Source organism: Dromiciops gliroides, chromosome 2 (assembly GCF_019393635.1).
Source record: "Dromiciops gliroides isolate mDroGli1 chromosome 2, mDroGli1.pri, whole genome shotgun sequence".
NCBI classification, from domain to species: Eukaryota; Metazoa; Chordata; class Mammalia; order Microbiotheria; family Microbiotheriidae; genus Dromiciops; species Dromiciops gliroides.
Window position 1 is genome coordinate 153,405,365 of NC_057862.1, and position 24,455 is coordinate 153,429,819.

A 24,455-nucleotide genomic window follows, 5' to 3' on the forward strand; every position below is an offset into this window, starting at 1 on the left:
TTTGGTGGCTCTTCAAACTATTGCAATAACTAAAATTAGTCAGAAGGCTTCAGAAAAAGCTGAACTGAATGAGATTGGGGAGGGGTAAGGAAGAGTGTCATAAACTAATATGGAGGAATAATGGTGGGGAACTGGTTTATGCAAGATGACTGGAGTAAGGATGGCTAAGTCTAAGTTTGAATTCTTGCTAAGATACTGTGTGATTATAAGCAAGTCGCTTAACCTTTTCTTGGCTTCAGTTTATTAATTTCTAAAATGAGAATGAAGATAGCATCTACTTCACTGAGTTGTTGTGAAGACTAAATAAGGTAATAGATGCATGATTCTTTGCAAACCTTCAAGTGCTATGTTAGCTATTATGATTACCACATGAATGAATGAAAAAGCATTTATTTAGTGCTTTCTGTTTAAAGTACTCTGCTAAGCTTTGGGGATACAAATAAAAAAGACAGTAAGTACCTGCTCTCAAGCTTACTATTTAATAGAGACAACCCACAATGGAAGGTTCGGCAACAAATCAGATAGTAATATATTTTCTTCAGTGTTATTTCCATGGATAAAACCATGCCCATTGAAACATCTGACAGTGCCAAGGGCTTTGGTAGTGAGATCTTTTGTTTTCTGCTCATTAGTCATCATGGCTGTAGCACCTAGAGAAGCAATTGCCAGGCGGTAGCTCCACCAGGGTGATGGATGCTGGCTATAAGGGTAGGCTAGATGTAAGTCACTTGACTGAAGTGGGAGTTAGGTGACAGTTGGGTCAGTAGTTAGTGGTATTGGTTATATTAGGCTGCTTCTCCTCAGGGGTTGTTTCCTTGGTTGATGGCTTTGAGGACCAGCCTAGAAACAAGGAAGGTGGTCTGTGGTCTTCCAATAGCTGTTAAAGAGGAAGAGACTTTCAATGCTGTATGTCAGGCAAGGGAAAGGCCATCTTAAGAGGTGGAGACATGGCCAGTCTCACATGTAGACAGGTTTCATGGAATTCTTCTAACTCCATCTCAAGCACAAAGTTAAGTGAATTTGAGACCTAGAAGAAGAATATAGTCTCCTACCTCCCAAGCAGGGCCACTGATAATTTCCTTACCATTTGGGACACAAAACAGAAATTTCCTTTTGAAAGGCAACATATAAACTTAAATTCACACTAAAGTCTATTACTGATACCAGATCCTTTCCTTGGAGCAGGTTTTAACAGGGGAAATCTGAAGGAACCAAAGTACTTTCCAACTGTAGGCCCAGCTGTGTTTGTAGTCCTGGGTTCTAATATCAGTTCTGACTGGTTTTAAGGCTTTAAAATTTTCTCCACTCCTCAGTTTCTTTTCTTTTCTTTTTTTTGGTGGAGTAATGAGGGTTAAGTGACTTGCCCAGGGTCATACAACTAGTGTCAAGTGTCTGAGGCTGGATTTGAACTCAGGTCCTCCTGAATCCAGGGATGGTACTTTATCCACTGCACCACCTAGCTGCCCCCTCTGTTTCTTTTTTATTACCTTAATAAAGATAGGATATTTATAAAAATAAATAGAAAACACTTTAGAGGAAAGAACTTCAATCTGAATGAAGCAAATCACTTTACTCTGTGAGCTTCTGTCATCTATAAATCCTATGTTTGTAGAGGAGGAAACAAAATATTATTTCTTTCTTACAAAATTTTTTATTAAAAATACATACCATTGGGGCAGCTAGGTGGCGCAGTGGATAGAGCACCGGCCCTGGATTCAAGAGTACCTGAGTTCAAATCTGGCCTCAGACACTTAACACTTACTAGCTGTGTGACCCTGGGCAAGTCACTTAACCCCAATTGCCTCACTTAAAAAAAAAATACATACCATTACAACAACTTATAACTAAGTGGTTTCCATATTTCAGAAGATGGTACAGAAAAACAGGGCATCATTCCTCTCATTTTAAAATAATTATAATTAATTTAAAAATCATCTCTCCCTCTCCCCCCATAATAGATTTGTTATCATATATGGTATAAGAATATCTAAATGCTATGACGTATTCTTAAAGTTTGTAGGAATTTGCCAAAGTCTGTCTTTCCCAAGTTGAGGTGTATTTGATGGAGTGAGGAAGAAAAGGCATGAATAGGGAAACTTGATCCAAGAGATGCTTCTTGAAGGGACTAGAATAGAACCCTGAGTTTTAGCATAAAATAGAGTCAGATGAAAAGGCAAAAGACCAGTAAACTGTATCTCTCACCTCTAAATTTGAAGCAATAGGTTTGTTATTTTCTTAAAGAACCGAGACTACAATAGCAACTTTGATGTCCTGTCAAACTTATTTAAATCAAAAGTCTATCACTAGCTTAGAATATATTTGGATCCAGAGCTGATTAGACAAGGAGATAAAGGGAGTCAAGCAGAGGGGTGAAGAACAGTCTGAGATGGTAACTCAATTGAATTTTTAAAAAATAATTTATAAAAATAACTATTCTAGGGGGCAGCTAGGTGGCACAGTGGATAAAGGACCATCCCTGGATTCAGGAGGACCTGAGTTCAAATCCAGCCTCAGATCCTTGACATTTTCTAGCTGTGTGACCCTGGGCAAGTCACTTAACCCTCATTGCCCCGCCAAAAAAACCCAAATAAAACAAACTATTCATTCCATAGAAGGCATTGTACTGGTGATACAAAGAAAGCAGTAAGGTTCTTGCCTGTGAGATTTTACAAATAGCCACAATACAAGTTGAAATGGGATAAACACAAGAAGTCAAACACTCATAGCAGATGTTAAATAGGTAAGATGACGGTACCGATGATGATCATAGTCAACATTTATATAGAACTTACTATGTGTCAGACACTGTGCTAAGCACTTAAAAAAAATATGATCTCATTTGATCCTCACAACAACCCTGGGAGGTAGGTGCTATTATTACCCCCATTTTATAGATGAGAAAACTGAGGCAAACTAAGGTTAAGTGACTTGCCCAAGGTCACAAAGGTAGTAAGTGAGAGGTCAGATTTGCAATTAGGTCTTTCTGATTCCAGGACCAGAGCTCTATCTACCATATGCCACCTACTAATCAAAGTCAGGCACATCGACGGTTGTACAGTTTAAAATTTTCAGTCTGGTCTACTTAATTTAGAATAAAGCTCTAGGACAGGGCTTCTTAACTTGGGTTTAGTAAGTTTAAAATATTTTATATATGTATACACACACACACACACACACACAAATAATGTATTTCAATATAATTGGTTTCCCTTGCAGTCTTATGGGTTTTATTTTATGCATTTAAAAATATGATTCTGGAAAGCCCAGTTTTTACCACATTGCCAAGGAGGTCCAGGGACACACACACAAAAGTAAGAATCTCTGCTCTAAGTTTAAAATATTTAAGAAATAGCACAAACCTTGGCACATGATGTTATACAGTATTTCCAATAGTAATTGCTGTAAATCATTCAAGCCTGAGGAGGTTAGAGAAATGCTGGTGCAGTGTATGGTGGGCTAGCCTTGGAATTAGCAGACTTTGGTTCAAGACTTGCCTTCTGACATGTATTAGGTATGCGTTTATACGGACACATAACTTAGCCTTTCAGTGGCCCCAATCAATTCTTTCAGATTCCAAGTGGAAGACAAACTGCCCATCTGTAGGTATTTGTAGGAATTTCCAAACCAGGAACGCTACATGATAAGGAACTCACTGGTAGGAGTGCCCCACCCGTTGCCCCCACCCACCAAAGAGCAACTAAGCATGGAGAGAATGATTTAGCTGGTAGCATAGTATGGTAGAAACATGTACCTTTGGAATGAGAAGATATGAAGAACCCTAGCTCTCACACATACCTGCTGTCTGACTCTGGGCAAATCACAACCCCCCTGAGCATCAGTTTCCTTGTCTGGAAAATGGAGGCCACACATCATCTACTTCACTGGCTCACTGAGAAGAAAAGTGTTTGTAAACCTTAAATTATTACAGAAATATATTAGCTGCTCAGGCCAGAAAACTGAGTTTGATATGTGGTTTGATAGCCTCTCAAAGTATAAAATCCTGATTTCTCAGCAGCTGGTAATCTTCCTCTCTTCTTAAGGGTCTTATATTTTCCTTTAGTACTAGCACTAGAGGCCAGAGGTAGGAAAAAGCAAAACAATCAAACCAGTCTTTTTATTAACATTTTACTAAAGAAAAAAAACTTTAGTGAAAAAGGAAGTGGCTAAAGCTATAGAGTTTTTGATTATCTATGGTTTTTAATTATTCATATCATGCTACTGCCGATTGGCTGGCTATACACTCAAAGGATCTGACAGGAATGCTAGGCAATGAATAATACACAGATGTATGTGCTTTAAGACAAGTCTATAGCTCTGCCTCTACTTATAACAATATCAATTTTCATGTATATACTGCTTTAGAGTTACCAAAAGTATAATCATAAGGTAAACATTTAACCATAAGACATTGTATAATCATGGATTCTAGATAGATACTTGGAAAGAGTTGAAAGCAGTTATGCAGTTAGTTCATACATCTAGAACTGAAAGAGACTTCTGAGGCCATTTATAGTACAATCCTCTCATTTAATAAATGAAGAAACTAAAGCCCAAGGGTAAGGAGGGTAAGTAAGTGACTTGCCCAAGGCCACCCAGGTAATAATTACCAGAGTTGTTATTCAACCCCATTTCCATGAATTCAGTCATTATTCATCCTTTTGGGTCCAGTGCTTTTTCTACCATTGCTCTCTGCTTCCCAGAAGAACTCTATAAAGCATTCTGTACTGCTGCTGCTGCTGGAATTCATGTAGTCTAATCCCTTCATTTTACAGATGAGGAAAATGAGGCCCAAGGAAGTTAAGTGACTTGCTTACCTTCACAGGGGTGTTAAGAGCCAAAGTCTGGATTTGAATTCCTGTTCTCCAATTCCACATCTCCTACAGGTCCCACATTGTCACGAATTAGAGCTTTAAGGACTGGAAGGGGCTTTAAAGGTCAGAGTCCAATCTACCCCATTTTACAGCAGAAGAGCAAACTGAGGCATTTTCACTGTGTTGAACCATGTACTTTTTTTTTTTTAAACCATGCATTTTTCACCGACTGTTCCCTATGATGGGAATTCTCTTCCTCCTCATTTCCACCTCTTAGCTTTCCTGGCTACCTTCTTCAAGGCTCAGTTAAAACTCCACCTTCTGTAAGAAGTCTTTCCTGGTCCCCTTTAATGCTAGTGTCTTCCATCTGAGATTATTTCTATTTTATCCTGTATACAGCTCGTTTGTACACAGTCGTTTGCAAACTGTCTCCTCCATTAGCTTGTGAGTTCCTGGGGCAGCTAGGTGGTGCAGTGGATAGAGCAACAGCCTTGGAATCAGGAAGACCTGAGTTCAAATCCAGCCTCAGACACTTGACACTTACTAGCTGTGTGACCCTGGGCAAAGTCACTTAACCCCAATTGCCTCACACCCCGCCCCCCAAATCTTGTGACCTCCCTGAGAAAGCAGGTTTTATTGGCAGTGGGTGGGGAGGAGATAGGTTAGGGGGAAAGAGTTCTGTGTATTTTTGTTGTGCCCAGTACTTAACATAGTGATGGCAAGAGTAGGTGTTTAATAAATGCTTGTTGACTTGTTGACCTGACTGAGGCCTAAAGTGGTGGTGGCTCCTCCAGAGATTCTGTAAGTATTGGCCCAGATTTTTGGTCTTTAGTGGCTTAGGTCATGCCTCCAAAAGGGGTCAATAATAATCGATCAGTGGATCCTGAAGGCTTACTCAGTAGAAATCAGATAGCCGCTACCAGCTAAATCACTATAGGCATTTTCCCTCCCAAATAAGACCACCAGGAGATTAAAAAGAAACCTTTCTAAGGAAAAAGGTGGAAGAGGAAGGAAAAGTCCTAGTTTTAGTCCTGTCTAGGTTAGATGGAAATTCAACAAGCATTGATTAAGGTCCTACTAGGTGCTATACAAGCAAAGGATGTAATCATGGGCCACTGATAACATGGAACACATACTCCTGCAGCTGTTTCACCTTGGTCTCTGCCCATTGCCTGGCCCATGGCAAGCACTTAATATATGCTTACTGATTGAATAAGTTGGAATACATAGTTTTTCCTACCCCATATATAATAAGCCCAGATCTTCATAAAAAGGTATTGTCTAAGAGCTATTCCTAAGCTCTTTCTGGACCCCAAACTCCACAGGGCTTTTACTTTGAAGTGTCCTTGCACCTGTACTGTAGTGGGAGAGGAGGAAGCACTACACAGAGATTGGAACAAGTGACTGCTAAGGTCCCTTCTGCTTTGGAGAATGTAGATCAGTTAGCCACCTAATTGAAAGTAGTTACATCCAGAAAATCATAATCTTAACCAAACTCATTCCCCTGAAAACATATACAAAAGATGGCTTATCCTAATGCAATTTAACCAGTAATATTTTCCAGTCTATTTCAGACCTCCAGGATATATATTGTCTCAGCCTTCCCCAATATATACCATCCATTCCTTTTGTCAGTACTATAACACTAAAATAAATAAGGTGTGTGTATATGTTTATAAAGTCAATTTCCAGTTGTCTAATGGCAATATTTCACGTCTGCTTTACTCTCACCCTAGCTTCCAAAACTTCCAAGGGTCTTTTAAGAATCCTTGGGTCCCAAAGCTTCTAAATATTCTGGAAATATAATCATCAACCTGGATGAAATATAACCAGGTAAATAAGACTGCTACAAAATCATCATGTGATGTATTCTAAAGCCTAATAATAACGTTTTCTTTCATTATTGGAAAAGAGGACTCCCCTCATCAATGTGGATAGAATAGCATAGAGCTCTATTCATGTGTTCACAAGAAAGCTCTTTCACTAACAATCAAAAGGATCTGACAACAGGTGGTTGCAACTCAGATATTTTAACCTGTAAGATGTTTGGCTAGTCAAGCCTCATAGAAGAGTCTTCTTTCCAAAAATAATGATGCTTAAATAGTGTTTCAACTCAAGAGCAGTCGATACTAATTTTGCTTTGTGATAGTAAGAGGAAGACCTATGAATATAAGGATTTCATCTGCTCTTAAAAATATATATATATCCTATTTACTTTTAGCTGAAGGGAAAAATATTCATAACCTTAATCTCAAAAGAAAAATGGGGGGGTGGGGGGGGAGGAGAAGGGAGGACTTCAGGACTTCCACTAAACGCTGACAGCCAGCGGAGGCGCTGTAATAACCTACTAGAAACAGAAAGAACGCGACCTACCTTCCCGGAGAGCCCAGCCCAGGAAGGCGTTTTCCCAACTCATCAATAATTCGTTCCCTCCCGTAGGAAGCGGCGGCTGCTGCTGCTACTGCTGCTACTGCTGCTGCTGCTGCTGCTGTTGCTGCTGCGAGCATCAGAGATCAAAAGTCTCGTGCATTTAACGTCCCCCTCCACCCCCCAAAAGAAAGAAAGATAAAGATCGCGTTTGCCCCACCTTAGGCCAGTTCCAGTGAAATAACAATGTCAGGTTAAAAAACAGACAATATCAATGTAAAAGTTAACTTCCAGGTACAGGGTGAGGAAAAAATAGAAGAGCAAAATATTGGCGTAGGAAAAGGACGGCGGGAGGAAGGGGAGAACCTGATTCGGCGTGGCCGTTTACACTGAGAATTCCATCCTTTCAATTTTACTACTCCAAAGAACGTAGACAACAACAACGTTCCATTTAAAGATACCGGGCGACTCCAAGGGAGCGGAAGACGTCCCTGCAGAGAAACCACGAAATATGGGTCCCTCGTTCACCCTCTCCGGTCCCTACGCCGCCCCCCAAAAAGACCGGGCAGAGACGGCCAAGATCTTGATCGGTCACTCTACTACCAGTCAGTTCGTTTGGAAACTAGTCCTCCTGTGATGCGGTTTCGGAGATGGCGCAAGACTTATCATTTTACCTTTATTTTCTCCCCTCCCCAGTGACAACAGCCACAGTGACAAAATGGCAGCTCTCTGCGCTGGCAGTCATGTTACACATACACGCAGAGCGCAGTGAAAGCGCCCCTAGAGCCTTCGCTGCAATTCCAGAGCAACCTTTTCCCACCTCCCCCCAATAACGATAAAGTACACCTCTCTCCTTAACCTCGAGGCGGGGGAGGAGAGGGGTGCTAGCCGTTTGAACACCTCGGGCTCAAAAACTGCCCGGGAGAAATAATAGAATATTTTAAAAGCTCTGGTTCACGGCTATCAAAAATCTCGCCCGGCCACCCACCCTAAAACACATACGCACAACCGTGTCCCACATCTCCCACCCCGAATATCGCACAAATCCTCATGGAGACAGTCGCTTTCATTTCAAACCCAGCGTTTTTCTTTTGCAGCTCGATGGGGGAGGGGGGGGCGGGACGGAGAAACCCAGGAAAAAATGGCTGCTCGTCCTATTTCAGCTTCAACGCGGTGTTGCCAGCTCCCGGGATAAAGTTGAGAAAGGATTTGGAGGTGTGTACTGGGGGGCTAGGGGAAGGGGAGGTTTGGGGGGGCGCTGGGGGCGCTCTCTCGAATCCTTTCGGAAAGAAAACAAAAATACACGCACCCACTTCTCCCCTCTCCTTCCCAACCCCCTTTGTCTCTTATTACCCTGTTTTCTTCCCAAACAAGCAAACTGCCCCCCCCTCCCCCACTTATGCCCAACCACTCCCCATTGGAGTGAAGCGGGGATCTGGGGGAAAAAAGAATACGAAGGTTAGGGGTTGGGGGGGAGGGAGGACGCGTGTGAAATATCGTTTAGTATGCGCGTCGTATTCCCCTCCCCCCTCAACATAAGACACGAAGACTTTGTGAAGTTTAAGGAGCGGGTTCGATCCGCTCCCCAATCTCTCTTCCATTTGGTTAAGAATGTTTTTAGAACCCACTACCGGATCCACTTCATAGCCCAACGTTGGCCTCAGCCCCTCCCCTCCAACAGGGAATATAGCTCCAGGTCTTATCTATAGCTGGGTGGGGGTCGTTAAAGTAGATCAGTTTCCAAGCCTACTACCCACGGCACCCCCCCTCCCCCAACCTCATCCCCCCCCCCCAAACCCTAGAGCAGTTAAGTCCAAAGATGTGACATAAAAAATTACCAAAATATTTATCGTAATTCTTCCTTTCGATGAGTATCTTCCCCCCCCCCCCCATCTCCTGACAAACCATAAAACACGCAGAGTGTACACAACTGCGTTATGACAGTATGGGCACAAAACAAATCTTGATTCCAAAAGTCAAACCGAGGTTTAGGGGAGAAATTATGGGAGGCGAAGTGGAGGAAGGGAGAAGAGGAGGGAGGAAATGGGTGGAAAGGTTCCATCTTCCCCAAGGATTAGTCTTTACTGGGGCGGGCGGAGGAGGTGGTGGTGTTTGGGGTCCAGTTATAACGCTCTCAAAGTTGCCAACGCGCCCAGTCTATGAAACCCATCGTCTCCCGGGTTTCAGCGATAACCTCGTCTCTTCCCGCCCTGCGCCCCTTCGAAAGGGAAATTGGGCGAGACTACCACAATCCCGGTCCTTTTATTTTTAAAGTACAAACAATCTCAACCTTCACGGAAAGAGGGAAAATAAACTAAATCAGTTGATATAACAAGTATTATCAGGGTAATTAGTGCACACACTTCACCTTCCCCTTTTCTTGGTTGTGTGTTTTACAAGATGCTCTCTCCTTTCCCATCCATTTAAGTTTCTTCCGTCAGTGCTACCGCCGCTGCCCAATCAATAAAAGCGAAGGGAGGTAAGCTCCGATCCTAGAGATACAGGTTTTCTGGTGCCCGCATAAATCTGGACATAGCCAATACCCACCACCGTCACCAGCCATGGACTGCTTGCGTCCTGACAAACTTTCTTGTTCTCGTTTATTCAGCCAGGCGCCCAACAGCTGCCTAAGTGCTAACCGCGGAGGGGGAAAAACAACAACACACAACCGGGGTGGAGTGCTTGTTTTAGGGGGCAAAAAGCCCTTCACCTTTGTGGGGGGGCAGGGTTTACAGGGGACTGGAGTGAAAAGGGGGAGACACTGCCTATTACTAACTTGAAATCGCTTTCAAGGTGGGGGGGGAAGAGACGCGGTGATTTCAAACGTCTTCTCCCTTTAAAAAATCCCCTTTTAAAATTTTTGGAGGGGTGGAGGAGGGGAAGAATCTTCAGCATCTGGAGGGAAGGTGAGATAGAGTGAGGGAGAAAGAGGAGAAAGAGGAAGGGAGACAGAGAAAGGGAGGGAGGGAGGGGGAGAGAGAGAAAGGGCGCGTTCACGAACACTACAAAGTTACAAATATGGCTCCCCCGTCTCTCGCCTGATCACTGCAAAGAAATGAAGACGCACTTTAAACTCGAACCATTCCCAACTCCACTGCATCCTATCTCCCTACACTTTCTTCCCTGAGGGGGGGGGCACTTAGCCCAAATATATCGGGAACTAAACCCGACTCAAGAAGCACAAAACTTATTGTGTGCTGTGTGCAAGGGAAGGGAGGGGGTACGGGGTGGGGGGGAATTTTTCTCCCTCTCTTTCTTTCTTTCTTTTCTTCTTTTTTTTTGGGGGGGGGGGTTGAATTCAGAAGGCAGCCCCCTGTTTCTCCCCCCCACCCCTCCTCCCTCATTTATCTTTCATCCAGACACCGACTCACTGGAGCAGCGGGCTCGTAATGTGTTATTTTTTCCCTCATTCTCTCAGACCATAACGCGTGCGCCTTCTGGCCCCCCAATGGGGTGTGCACACACACACACACACACACACACACACACACACACATACACAGGTAGTCACACACCAAGGGCAGCGGCGGCAGCGGCAATAGCAGCCGGAACATGCATGGCCATTGCAACCCCCACAACCTTGCAATTCGTTTGCAGACAGGCTTCCCAGCCTACCCCACCCCCCGCGCCAAAAAAAAAAAATACACCACCACTATCCCCCCCCCCAAAAAAAAGTGGAAATACATATAGCTATTTTTGGCAAATGCTCACATCGGAGGGCGGCCTGTTCCGCAGCTCTAAATGAATCCGTTTCTCCATTTCTGTCTCTTGCTCCCTCTTTGCAGAAGTCTCCCGCTTGGGCGGTATTCAATCAATAAACCCCGAACCCACGGCAGCGCGTTTTAGGACTTTGAAGGCTCAACCAGCTCCGCTCGGTTCTCGAGCCCCCAGCACCCGCGGCGCACACTAACCTGATCGCCGCGGAGGCGGGCTCTGCGGGCCCCCTCGGCGGAGCGACGGAAGCACTGACCAATCGTTAAGCAGGGCCTCCTGGCGGCGGCCAATGAAGACGCCGGCGGCGGAGGCCAAGACCAATAGGCGAGCGGCGGAGCGGGCCAGGGGGGCACTGCTCTCGGGTTGTGGTGCCGGAGACGGACCCCTTAGATTTCGGGGCGGCTGGGAAGAGCTGCGGCCGTTCGGCGGCAAAGTAGTGGGGAAAAAAAGGTGACGGTGCCTCGAAGTGCCGAACCGCCTTGACTAGCCCCCGCCGCCGCCTCGGTGTTATTCCCGGGGGCGGGGCCGCAGGTGCGTTATGTCGGGGGGCGGGCGGGCGGGCGGCTTCCGCGTTATGTCGGGGGAGGAGATGGGGACGGATAACGGGGTGGGGGGCCCGCCGCCGCCGCGGGCTCCAAGACTAGGCCCTGAGGAGGGCTTGGCGCGGAGGGGGTCAGGCCCTCCAGTCCGCGCGGTCGCCGCGGGGCGGGGCGGGGCCGGCGAGCATCCTCTAGGGCTGCCCCCCCCCCCCCCACACACACACACTCTGTAGCCGCGCCGCGCGTGGGAAGAAGGGTGGGCGAGCCTCAAAAGGATCCGGAGTGGCGAGGGAGGACCGGGTATTCGGGGAGGGGAAGGATGTTTGTGGTTTGTCCCACTGTCCATCCATTCTCCCTCCCCCCGCTTCCTGCCCAGCCCCCCGCCTCCCCCCCCCCCCGAAGGAATTTCACTGCCCATCGCCTACAGAGAAAGTCCCATCCCCATTCTGGGGCTCAGCCATGCCCCGCTCTCGTCCCCCAGTTGCCAGAGCCAAGTGCAGTCCTCCCTTTCCCTCACCACCCTTCCAAATAAATAACAATTACCCTGTTGCTCTGGGGTGTTCCACGGGTGCTAGATGAACTTCTGGCGTTGCTATCAATACCCTCTCCATGGTATTTCTAAGGCTGTCAGAGAAAGATCAGCCTCGGTGGGGAGAACTCCAGGAGATGTTTCCCCTTTCGCCCCCCCCCCCCTTTGTGGGTAGATAAAGGGATGGGACCTGTGGATGAAATAAATGATACCACTTTTTTTTTTCTTCAAAGGAGGAAGAAAAATAGAGTGAGGGGAGATGATTCTAATAAGCTTTCTTTACCCTGAAAAGTATTACAGACATATTTCCAAGACTTGGTTCACAACTTTATCTTTTGATTTTTATCTGATTTTATTTAATTACATTTAGATTACAGAGGAGATCGAATTTGGAGAGCTTTCTTCAAAGTTTATGTATTAATTTGATTGGGGTGACCTTGGAGACCTTAATCTTTACAAACACCTAAATTCTTGTTTATTTTCCATAACTGTTCATCAGTGAAAGTGACTAATAGTTGTCAGTTCAACAGGATTATACGGGACGTTCTTGCTCTTTTCTTAGAGTTTAGAGGCATAGCATTTTTAGAGTGGGGAATGAGCCTTAGAGATGATCTTTTCCAGCCCCTTGATTTTGCAATGAGAAAACTGATCCAGAGAGGTTGCAATTCGAAGGTCAGACAGCAAATTAGTGGCAGAGTCTGAGACTAACCTGACTTTCCAGTCGTAGGATTGTAGAATTTCAAGCTGTGTGGAACCTTTAAGACCATTTAGGCCAACCCAATTCATCTTTTTACAAATAAGGAAACTGAGGCATAGAGAAGTTAAGTGATTTGCCCAAGTCCAGGGCCCTTTGTACTGTGCCATACTCAACATAACTTTTGTGCAGTGGACCCATTTCCTTATCACCAAAAACATTAACGACAGCTTTTCTGCTAGGGAGCAGACTTGCTCTATATACAATAAGTGTGAAATATTGTTTTGTAATTTTCCAATACGGTTTCATTTTTTACATGAAAAAAATTCTTTCCTTCAGTGGAAGAGAGAATCAAAAGGGACAGGAAATAAACAGTACACATTTATACAAACAAATAGAATATATACACTGGGGAGAGAACTCTAGTCACCATAGGATATTAAGCTGATGGATTACAGATTTAGGCCTCCCACTAGAAAATGGCACAGGGCATTAGTACCAGAAACATATTTACTTTAGTTAGTTCTCATTTTCTGATAAAATACCAGGCAATAAATGAAACATAAAAGGGTGAAATATTTAAATTTTGACTAGGAAGAAAATACAGAATAAAGACTATGAGGAAAGATGTTAGCTTTCCAACTGTGACTATGTTTTTCAGAGCAGGTTAACTTTTTTTTCTGCCATTCAATAGTGTGTGTTCATGGGAAAGCTACTCATCTTTATAAACTGACTTCAGCCTTGTTAACTTTGAACCAAATATATTTGTATAATCAAATTATTTATATCAATATTTCTTTGATGTGAGTATTCTCTCTAGGACTACATAGATAGTATTTGATAATTGCTGTAGTTGAAAAATCATCACTCTTCAGCCAGCCTTCTGATGATGAGCTTTTTTGAACATTGCTAGAAGTCCTTGTCCTTGCAAGATGGACAAACATATCTGGTTAGGCCTGTGCAGTTTTTTAGGATCCTCTAGCCTTCTTGCTCTGGTCTTTGAGAACTCAGACTCATCACTCATCCCTTCACTTTAATAAGTAAATCAAGAATTATCCTCTTAATGTGCAGTGGGACTTTGTGCATATGTGTGTTTTGTAGAAAAAACATAGCCTTAAGAAAGCAAACTAGCTAGTTTGCCCATGCCTCAGTTGCTACTTAAGGATATGGTGCTTAGGAATGTATCAAAACATAAACTTAGGAAAAACCTAGCCAAGAACACTTTGATTCAACATACTATATGGTAACTGTGTAACATAGCGGCACAGAAGTAAGATGTGCTTAATAAAAGGACCTTTTGCTGCAAATCCCAGAGGTGGACTAATAATTTTAAAGCACAGAAATAATTAAGCAATTTAAAATTGTTTCAGCAAAAACAAAACCTTAGCAGACATTCATATTCATTGTGTATGTGTTATCATATGTACTATAGCATAGTACTATAGCTAGATAATAAATTCACATCCCCAACTAACTAAGTTTATTTCTAAGCTGAGGAATATAATGTAACCCATATTGTAGGAGAGGTAAAGTGCTCTTTTGCCACTAGAATAGCCATTGTTACCTGGCCAGTCAGGTTTTGTAGCTGTATAGATGAGCCCCAATCAGTTCCTCCAAGCAGAGATAAATTGAATATGCAAGTACTAGAAACAGTAGGATAAAAGTCACCTAATATACAGAGTATACGTGAAACCAAACTGAACATATGAAAATAACCCTTCTTTCGGACAGTCAAATGGGAGAATTGGAGAAGAAGAGGGTTCATAAAAAGACCAATCTTAAATGAATTTCAGTTCTGTTTTATCGAAGCATATTTGTTTCATCTATTTTGATAGTAGATTTTATATAGGAGCTTAGAAAATTCTTTCACTTTTCTACTAGGCAGGTACCACACGATATATTCATACTTCAGAATAACCATTAAACATTGAAATAATCTGAAAAGTAGAACAGTAATAACTCACATTTTATACAGTGCTTTATGGTTTTCAAATACTTGGCCTATTTTAACTCACTAGAATTGTTCGATAACTCTCTGAGTAGAGAATAGGAAGTGTTTGTGACTTAACCAGGGTCTCACAGTTAAGTGGCAGAGCCAGACTTAAACCCATTTCCAGACTGCCAGTTGAATGCTCTTTCTACTATATCACCACTATCCTCCCCACCCGCAACTGCCCTTTGATCCCAGACCATTCTAGAATGTATTTGTATTTATCCTGTTAAAGATTTGAAAAAGATGTTTTCTTATTCTGTCTTGGTAATTATTGGAAAGTACCTCATATCTAGCCTGAATCTCTTACAATAGAACAGTAATCTTGCAGATTACAAGGCATTTTCCTCTCAACCACTATGTACAGTAAGTAGTACAAATATTAGTATCCCAATTTTGCAGATGAAGAAATCGATTTAGGTGAAATAACTTAGGAGAAGTTGAACAGTGAATGGCTAAAGCAATTTTAACCTGGCTTCAGTTTTTTTTTCTTTTTTTTGGAGGGTGGGGTGGGGGCAGGGCAGTTGGGGTTAAGTGACTTGCCCAGGGTCACACAGCTAGTAAGTGTCAAGTGTCTGAGGCCGGATTTGAACTAAGGTTCTCCTGAATCCAGGGCTAGTGGATGTGCCACCTAGCTGCCCCTCAGTTTTCTTATCTGTAAACTAAGGGAATTGGATTAGATCATTTTAGAGAGGACCCTTCCCATCATACTGCAATCCTTTGACTACCTCATTTGCTCTTTTGAGCATAAGTGAAGATGAAAAACAGTTAGCACCTTTCTCATGAATACTGTTATAATAATTAGGAGGAGCTTAATTTTTCTTCAGATTGAATATCGTACACACTAAAACCTGTCTACTGGGGGAGGCTAGGTGGCGCAGTGGATAAAGCACCAGCCTTGGATTCAGGAGTACCTGAGTTCAAATCCGGCCTCAGACACTTGACTTACTAGCTGTGTGACCCTGGGCAAGTCACTTAACCCCCATTGCCCAGCAAAAAAAAAAAAAAAAAAAAAAAACAACAACCTGTCTACTGCATTAGAAACTCCTATATAATACAGTTCTGATGCCTAGAACTCAGACAGTTGTTACAGCAAAGCATCAGTGTGATTATTTTCCTTTTTGTATGTATTTTAAGGGGTTTTTAGGAGTATAGATTATTCCTTTAAAGTCTAATGTTAACCAACACATTAAGTTAAAGTGAAATTTGAATAAAAATATGTTGAGATCATATCTAAAATGTTTACTTTTTAAAATTGCCTTTTGGAGGGCAGCTAGGTGGGGCAGTGGATAAAGCACCAGCCCTGAATTCAGGAGGACCTGAGTTCAAATGTGGCCTCAGACACTTGACACACTTAATAGCTGTGTGATCCTGGGCAAGTCACTTAACCTTCATTGCCCTGAAAAAAAAAAATACTGATAAAAAATTGCCTTTTGCTTAAAAAAGAATTTGATTGTGTTTTTCCAAAGACTAGAGGTTACCACCTATCAATTTTATGTATTTATTTAATATATATTTAAATATATTTATTTAAAAGACAAGGGAAGAAAAATTTTTTTCAATGTAAGCACTTGCATTAATATTTAAAGCCCCATTTGATACACACTTTTAAAGATGTCTTAATATTTCAAAGATAAGAAAAATCAAATATATATCCTCTATTTGGCATTACTGTTAAAGAGAATTATATTAAAAAGAAACTAAGCATCAGTGAACCAGCTTCCAACATAGTTATTAAGGAAAATTTCAAGTAAACAGCAGTAACAATGAACCTATCTTTCATCTTCAACAGAAGAACCTGAGATATAAGAAACCATTTTTTTAAAAGCAGGAAAAGATTTGCATGTTTGTGTTTTAGGTCAAGAATAAATGTTTTAGAGGCAGCTAGGTGATGCAGTAGATAGAACACCTGCCCTGAAGTCAGGAAAAGCTGAGTTCAAATCCAACACACTTAACAGGTGTGTGACCTTGGGCAAGTCACTTAACCCCAATTGCCCCAAACCCCCCCCCCAAAAAAAGAGAGAAGAATAAATGTTTTAGAAACAAATAATGGAGCAATCTTTTGAAAAAGAATTATGGACTACCCTGGTACAGTTAAAGAAATATAAAGAAACTTGAAGGAACACACAAAAAGATCTCATTGAAATTACAAATTTAAGTCTGATAATTCAACCTAGGTCAAAGTTAACCTTTTCATAGTCTCAGAACAAAAAAAGGTTATTTGTTGAATGAATTGCTTAAACAAAATTATAAGGAGCATAATTACAAAAGAAATGTTGAAACAGGGCCCTCAGAGCCTCTTGTTTGACACCTGGTTAAGAGTTTGGTACTCTATAACTGTATGTACTTGAAAATAGTAAAACTGCATTCAAAAGTTTTATAGATTCTACTTTCAAATAATTTAGACTAATTGTCTTGTAATTGAAACTATTGTAAAAGGTAAGACCTCTGAAAATGGAATATCTGGAAATACTGAAACCTAGTAGTAATTCATAGTGGCAGAGATATAATGGCTTAAACTCTGTTATAAGTGGCCATACCAAAGGAATGAACTCTGCTTCATTAGACTAGGCCTTCAAGTGGTAATGTCAAAGGACTACAATTTTGACCCTTATGGATTGATTGTGATATCCTGGGCCAAGAATTTATTTGTTATGGTAAAAAGATTTATGGCATTTCTGATGAGTGAGAGTTATTTTTAAAATATATTTATTTAAAAGACAAGTAAGCGTGACAAATATGCCATACTAAAAACCTAGTGATAGCTTGTGATTCTCCATCCTAATAGAGAGAATTAGTAATATGGATTAATCTTTAACATCAAGCAAGTAAAAAAAAAAATTCTGTTTGTCTTTGGAAACATCACTTTTTAGGCTATAGATGTGTCTGATATTCTGAATCTTCACAATGATTCAAACTAAGAAAACAATATTGTAAAGGTCTGTCTATATAACCTTATGCTCAGTTTAACTCCTTTCCTTCCCCATTCTCTGTTGGGAATAGATTACATCACCTCTCAGACTAACATAAAGACCTAACCTAAAAGCAGAGTTGACCTCTGAGCTAACTTGTTCATTCACACCTTCCCTGGAGCAGAGATATAATTGATTTGGCTTCCATCTCTTTCTAGTCTAGAGTAAACAAAGATACTGTATATGCCAACAAAGTACTTAACTAAGCTGAGTAGATGATATGAAAATTTGAGAGTAAGAATTAACATGGGATAATCCACAATGGAGAGATATGATTGCAAACTCCAAAGGTTAATCCTAAAATAAAAAAAAAATCCCAAAAAAAGGAGTCATATTATTTTGTACTTTTTGTTTAAAAAAAAAAAAAGAGGAAAATGTAGGGATCTCCAGAAACCTCATGATCGTGATTAATGGTAATGGATTGTCACTAATGGGTTGCTGTCCACTGCTCTTCAGACAGTTTAAATCCACCAAACAGAAGAGTATACTGAATTAGGAAAAAGGATAGGGTGTACATAGTAAATACACTTGGTTTATTGATACATACAGTACCTTGCAAAAGAGTAGAAGAGTGATTCAAGTCAGGATATGGCATTTCTGAAGGACAGTTTGTAAGAGAAAATACTGGCAATTAAAGTGAAAGTCATAAGCACATTACTGATTCCCAATTCCAAGGACTAGAAGGACAATATCAACAATACAAAGGAAACATTTCTGAAATAACTGCATAAAGGAAATGTATTGTTCCCTTTTACATAATTCTGGGCCAATAATATTCCATTTGAGAGGCTTCACCTAGGAGAAGCAGGTACCTTGTTATGCTGAACCACCAAAGAGATGGTCCTAAAATTCAGATGTGACTATTCCAACCTCCCTCCCCAATAAAGTCCGGTAGCTCCCTAGAAATTATAGGCATATTTGATGTTTAAACACTTTATAACTTGGCCTCTTCCTATCTTTCCAGTCTTCTTACACATTATTTTCTGGCCTATCTCCATTCTCTAGGTTATTGAACTCATCTCTGCCTCTTGAAGTCCCTGTTGTTGGTTTTTTTTTTTCTTCAAGACTCAGCTCAAGCACCACCTTCTGCAGAAGCCCTTTCTTGTTCCTCCTTGCTGCTAGTGCCTAGCCACCTAGGGTTCCTTTGTATCTCCTTTTGTGTTTTTCTCGTATATGCCCATTTTTGTACATATTGTCTCTCTGGGTAGAATGTTAGCTCCTTGGGATGAGAGGGGTATTTTACTTTTCACTTTGTATCCCCCTCCCAAGACCCATCTATAGTCCAAGACAGTAATGCCCTGAAGCAAAATATAAATAGTTTTTTTGGCTTGATTGCTGTTAAGGATTATCCATGCTACTGATTTTCCCCATCAAGAAGGAGGATCACAAGCTATTGCTAGATTTTTTGGATGACAAATTGAGTCAATAAAATGGCATTTGAGAGATCTCACCTGGGAAAAACTGATAATATGTTTTGATGACAATTTCCCTCAAATTCAAACAACCATTTGGGACCTGGGTGCTAGTCCCAGCTCTCCTGCCTGTCAGCATTATGATCTGAGGAGAGTTACTTCAAATATGTAAAATGAGGGACTTGGATTACAACATTTCTGATATCTAGCTCTAATTTTCTTTTATTCTAGGTTGGTCTACATATAGTTTTGCCATTAAAAGAATTCAACTTGTTTTTATTCTATCTTTACAGATATTAATGCACACTTTGAATGAATGGAAGTGCCTCATAAAGGACTTAACACTTAAGCAAAACAGGGGCAAAACTAATATTCATTAATAAACAAACGCACTTAGTAAACTTTTTTAAAGGAAAATGCTTTGTATTTTAAATTTTAACATTTTATATCAGTGTTCTTTTTAAGGCCATGTGAGCCCTAGGTTTCTATTTATCCAAGCTTTGAATAGATTGTTATTCCTTCCTTTACCATCCATAACATTCAGGTTGTACTGCAAAACTAATGGGAGAAGCTGCCATGTATTTTTTAAAAGCACTGGTAAATGAAGTAAAAATGAGAGATTGCTCATAAAAATCTTTTTTTTTGTTTAAGTAACTTTATTCTTTAAATGAAAGTTAAATAGCAGTATGCATGGTTGGGAAGCTAGAAGAATTGTTAAGTGATGGCTTTATTCCCTATAAAGACTAGCAGAATAGAAACAAAAGATTTCTGATTTCTAGAACTGTTTTTGAACCATTCCAATAAGAGTTGATTTTCAGTATAGAATCTTAACTGCATGTATGACCAAAAATTGCATTTTGAGGGGTTTTTTAAAAATTCATATTAGGAAAGGTGAAGTGGAAAAAAACATTTTCAAAGTGCCTACTATGTGACAGGCACTGTGCTAAACTCTTTACAGATATCATCTTTTAATTCTCATAACAATCCTCTGAGAGTTAGAGAGGTAGGAATAAAAAAAAATTCCCAAGCTTAGTAGTAATATTACATCCTCTTGCAATTTAACGATGATCTCCCTCTAAACTTTTTCATTTCTTCCTTCTCTAAATATGGACCACCTCAACAATTTCGTTTTTATTTGTTAATTAAGGAGAAATATTGCTATGTCTAGGAGTTTCTTTTTTGTTATTGTTGAAAGGGTCTTTGAATGTGAAAGCTACATTTTTCTTCCTTTGTATGCTAGAAATATTTGTGAAAGTGAAGGCTTTGTTTTATTGGTTTTTGAGCTATTTTATGGAAAAGCATGCTAATTGAAGGTAACTCTATAATCAACATAGGATGATCATGTTTGAATATTCAATTCAGGGGGCATTTTTAAAGACTTTATGCCAGACACTGCTAGGTTCTGGCAATACAAAGTTGAGGAGATAGTCCCTGCCCTCAAAGAGCTTATATTCTGCCAGGGAAAAACATCATATACATAGATGAGTAAATACAAAATCCATGTAAAGTATAGACAGGCATCACTAATATCTGGGAGAAGCAGAAAAGGCATCTTGTAGGAAGGGGTAACTAGATGACACAGATATAGCACAGTGGATATATCCTGACACTAGCTGTGTGACCCCGGGCAAGTCACTTAACCCTGTTTGCCTTAGTTTCTTCATCTGTAAAATGAGCTGGAGAAGGAAATGGCAAACCACTCCATTGTCTTTGCCAAGGCAACCCTAAATGGGGTCACAACAACAACAAAAGGAGGTGGCACATGAACTGGACCATAAAGGGAGGTAATGATTCCAAGAGGCGAGATGAGGAAGAAGAATGCAGGTGTGGGGGATACCCTGTGCAAAGACATGAAAGTGGGAGATATAATATCCCACAAAACACACAAATCTTGTGGGAATCCCATTTCCTGTGGGATCTTGTCCTACAAGATCAGGTAAGATGATTTCTTAGAACAAAGAGTATGTTAATAGGAAATTGAACCTGAAGGGGGGCATCTACTAAAGAAATGGCCTTTATTTACAGATTGAGATACTGAAAAAAGTATTTGCTCTTTTAACTATTTGTGCCCTTATAAAATAAATTGCCATCATAGATGCATTTCCTAGTACTACAGGGCTTCAGGTCATTGAAGCTAGGTAAATTCATGTAAAAACTAGCACACCTGAAAAAGAAACTGCTCCCTCACTTTTCCTAGGAAACACACTGTCATCAGTTGAGGTACTATTATATATATATATTTGTATGTATTTATGGATAGCTTATGGATAGCCTAGATGATACAATGGGATAGAGTACTGGACCTAGAGTCAGGAAGATCTGAGTTCAAATCTTTTTTTTTTTTTGGTGGGACAGTGAAGGTTAAGTGACTTGCCCAGGGTCACAAAGCTAGTAAGTGTCAAGTGTCTGAGGCCGGATTTGAACTCAGGTACTCCTGAATCCAGGACTGGTGCTTTATCCACTACACCACCTAGCTGCCCCCAGTTCAAATCTATTTGTTGTGTGATTCCAGGCAAGTCACTGCCACTGCCTCTGCCTCTGCCTCAGTTTTCCCATCTTTAAAATAAGGGTTATAATAGCACCTATAAGATTAATTTTATAAAGTGCCTCACAGACCTTAAAATTCTGTTGCTGTTAAAATAAATGTTGCTGTTATTATTATTATTATAAGAATGACTCCCCAAACACAACTGTTAGTTCTGTTCCTTAAAATCTCCAGAGAAAGAGATTCAATCATCTCCCTTGGAAATAAATTCCAGCATTTTATAGCATTTGAAGTCAGGAAAGGTGAAATCAAAATACTTTTATTGGGTACTATGACAAGATAACAAAATCCCAGAGGCAAATACCCAACCCTCTGTAGAAAAAAGGATGTCTAATCACATAGACAGCATTTCTTTGCATATATAAGACTTTAAATTCCTCTTTTACTGTTTTGCTCTTCAAACTAATTTAACTTAATTCCTTTAGTGTTTTTTTTAAAATAAGGCCAATTTCATGTTATTTTCCTTGTTGTTGCCAGCCAATCTCTAGACATAAATTGTTAGGAAATGTAAAATTTACCTGTATTGATATCCACAGGTTATGTACATTTTTGTGATTCATATTTTTAAAAGCCAGTCTATTTGCTGTATTGCTTGAGTTGTTGTTAATTATTTGCAAATGCAGAAAGAGAGCAACACTGATGTATATCAAATGATGGGGCTGGGATCTGCTGGAATTGTCTTTGTCTTGTTTATTTTGTGGTTATTAGATTGTTTAAATTGAAGCACAGACATTAGCCTTTTTCTTCCCCTTGATGTATTAGTATGTAAATACGGGACTAATAATTCATTTTACCTTAATAATAATCTACCCATTTCATATTTTATAAACAGTCACCATTTCATTTGCACTAATGGTAATAAATTTTTCTTTCCATTTGCATGTCTGGTATAAACTACTCTTCTGTTAGCAAATCCAATTTCTTAAATTACTGTAACTGAAATCCCAAATGATTCTAGATTAAAAGTATTTCTTTTAGGGAGACAGAAAATTAAGAACGCACATTTTTAGTGAACAAACTAACCCAGACATTGATAAGAAGCATAGACCATAAAGAGCTAAAGAAAAGGTGGCATGACCTCATTGAAGGAAGGGGAGAAGAAAAGGGAAGGGTGGTGCTGGCAGGGACCAGGCAAGACATTCCAGAGAGGCAATTGAGTCCAATGAGAACCCAGCAAGGCAGGATTCCAGATTGGCTGCTGTAACAAAAACGCCATAGTGGTGAAAACACTGTCTGCCTCTAGATATACCACTGGGTTTTAAATATATGAAATGATGCCAAAATAAGAGTACATGCCAGGGCTATCTCAGGCTCCTCTCATTTCCACAATGTCACAGGTGGGCAAATAGCCATGGGGGCACAGGTGGGAGAAATGAGTTGGGGGAGAAAAACTGGAGTATAGATAACGGGTTGCTCCACAACTTTAATCGCTAAAATATTTCACTTCTCATAAGTAAGACATTTTTATTTTACCCTCTTAAAAATTGGCAGAATAATTCAACTGTATGACCAAAGTTTTATATGATATCTATAAAGGATACAATAAATATTCATTCAATTCCCAAATTTTCTTTGGATATGGGATTTGTAAATTAAAGTAAAATGATAGACATTTTAATGTTACTTGTTTGTAATAAACTCAGAATATTTAATAAACTTTTGGTAAGTGTCTTTGTTGTCATTCTATTAAATAACCTATCACCCCATTCTTTAAAAAAAAATTAAAAGTATTATAAAGACATTAAAATGAAAACCTTTGACAGCAGGTTGGCTAACATGTTTCATGACACTTTTGTGATCTCTTGACACAGGACCAAATTCAACCTGTGAAGAAAATAGGCTTGGGACAACCTATCCCTTCAATTTGTGTTTTTTTAAATTAGCTACTATTGGTATAGACCACAGTTTTGGTGGTGTATATATATTAATTTATTAATATTATGCCAATAAAGGATTGAGCACATGTCTCCCTAACTTGTCATGGTCACAGGAATCGTGGTAGAGAAAGGCGGTAGAGCGATTCAGTATGCCAGTTAGCCCGAGCAGGAGAAAAGCCACAAAAGACCCATGCTGTCTCTGTGCTGTCAAGGAGCCCTAAGAGAACTTCCTTGCAGAAGATTCATTCCGGGTCACTGGATGAAGATCTCATATTTAGAGTGCCAATAATTAAATTAATGCTTATAAACAGTGTAACAACTGTGTGATTCTTAGCACTTTTTCCACCTATCTACCATTCTGCCTCTACAATTAAGCCAACAAGCATTTATAAAAAATATATAAGATATACTCTGTTCCAGACACTGCTAAATATGGAACACAAATATAAACAAAAAGAAAGATAGTTCCCTGTCCTTAGGAAGCTTATATTCTAATGGGTACAGGCAGTATATAAAAGGAAGCTTAAAGCAAATGAGGGCAAAGATGGAGAAAGAGTTCTGGAGAGTCAGAACCAGAGCCCAGAGAGGAAAGAAGGACTGACTACAGCTGATCCAGACACTGTCTTTAAAATGGAAGTTCCAGGAGGACCTGACCAGTTAGAGGAAGAGGCCTCAGGAGCATAGTTAAGCAAAATCAGAAGAGGGACTAAAAACATGAGGCCATTTTGTATTTTTTTCACCAACTACCAGGTCTACTGGTAATGGCCCTCTCTATAACTAACTTGGCTGGTCCTTAGGATCAGACACAATCAGCTGCTGGAACTATACCTGAAGCCTTTGCAGCATGGGAGAACCTGCCAGAGCTTGTCCTCTACTGGTGTAGCTTTCAAAAACCCAGAGTGACCTTCATGCCATGGTGAGGCATCACCATGTGGGACTCTGTAGAGGTTTCCAAAAATTGGAAGGTGGGATGTGCTGTAACTCATTGCAAGCCTGTCTTAATTT

At 40.5% G+C, this 24,455-nt stretch overlaps 1 protein-coding gene across 3 annotated transcripts in view; it reads right to left on the reverse strand.

Annotated features, from left to right (window-relative positions):
* ANP32A (acidic nuclear phosphoprotein 32 family member A) overlaps nt 1-11,086 on the reverse strand; it is a 53,186-nt gene extending 42,100 nt beyond the window's left edge. For 2 of the 3 annotated variants that reach the window (XR_006354735.1, XM_043982412.1), the window contains exon 1: nt 10,890-11,086. Coding sequence is in view for 2 of the 3 variants with exons in the window: in XM_043982412.1 (XP_043838347.1) it covers nt 10,890-10,937 (48 nt within the window). In the remaining variant the exon portion in view is untranslated. Of the gene's footprint in view, nt 1-8,206; nt 8,312-10,889 lie in introns of those variants that run through there. The other variant, XM_043982413.1, reaches the window with a different exon arrangement.
* Nucleotides 11,087-24,455: the final 13,369 nt, after the last annotated feature.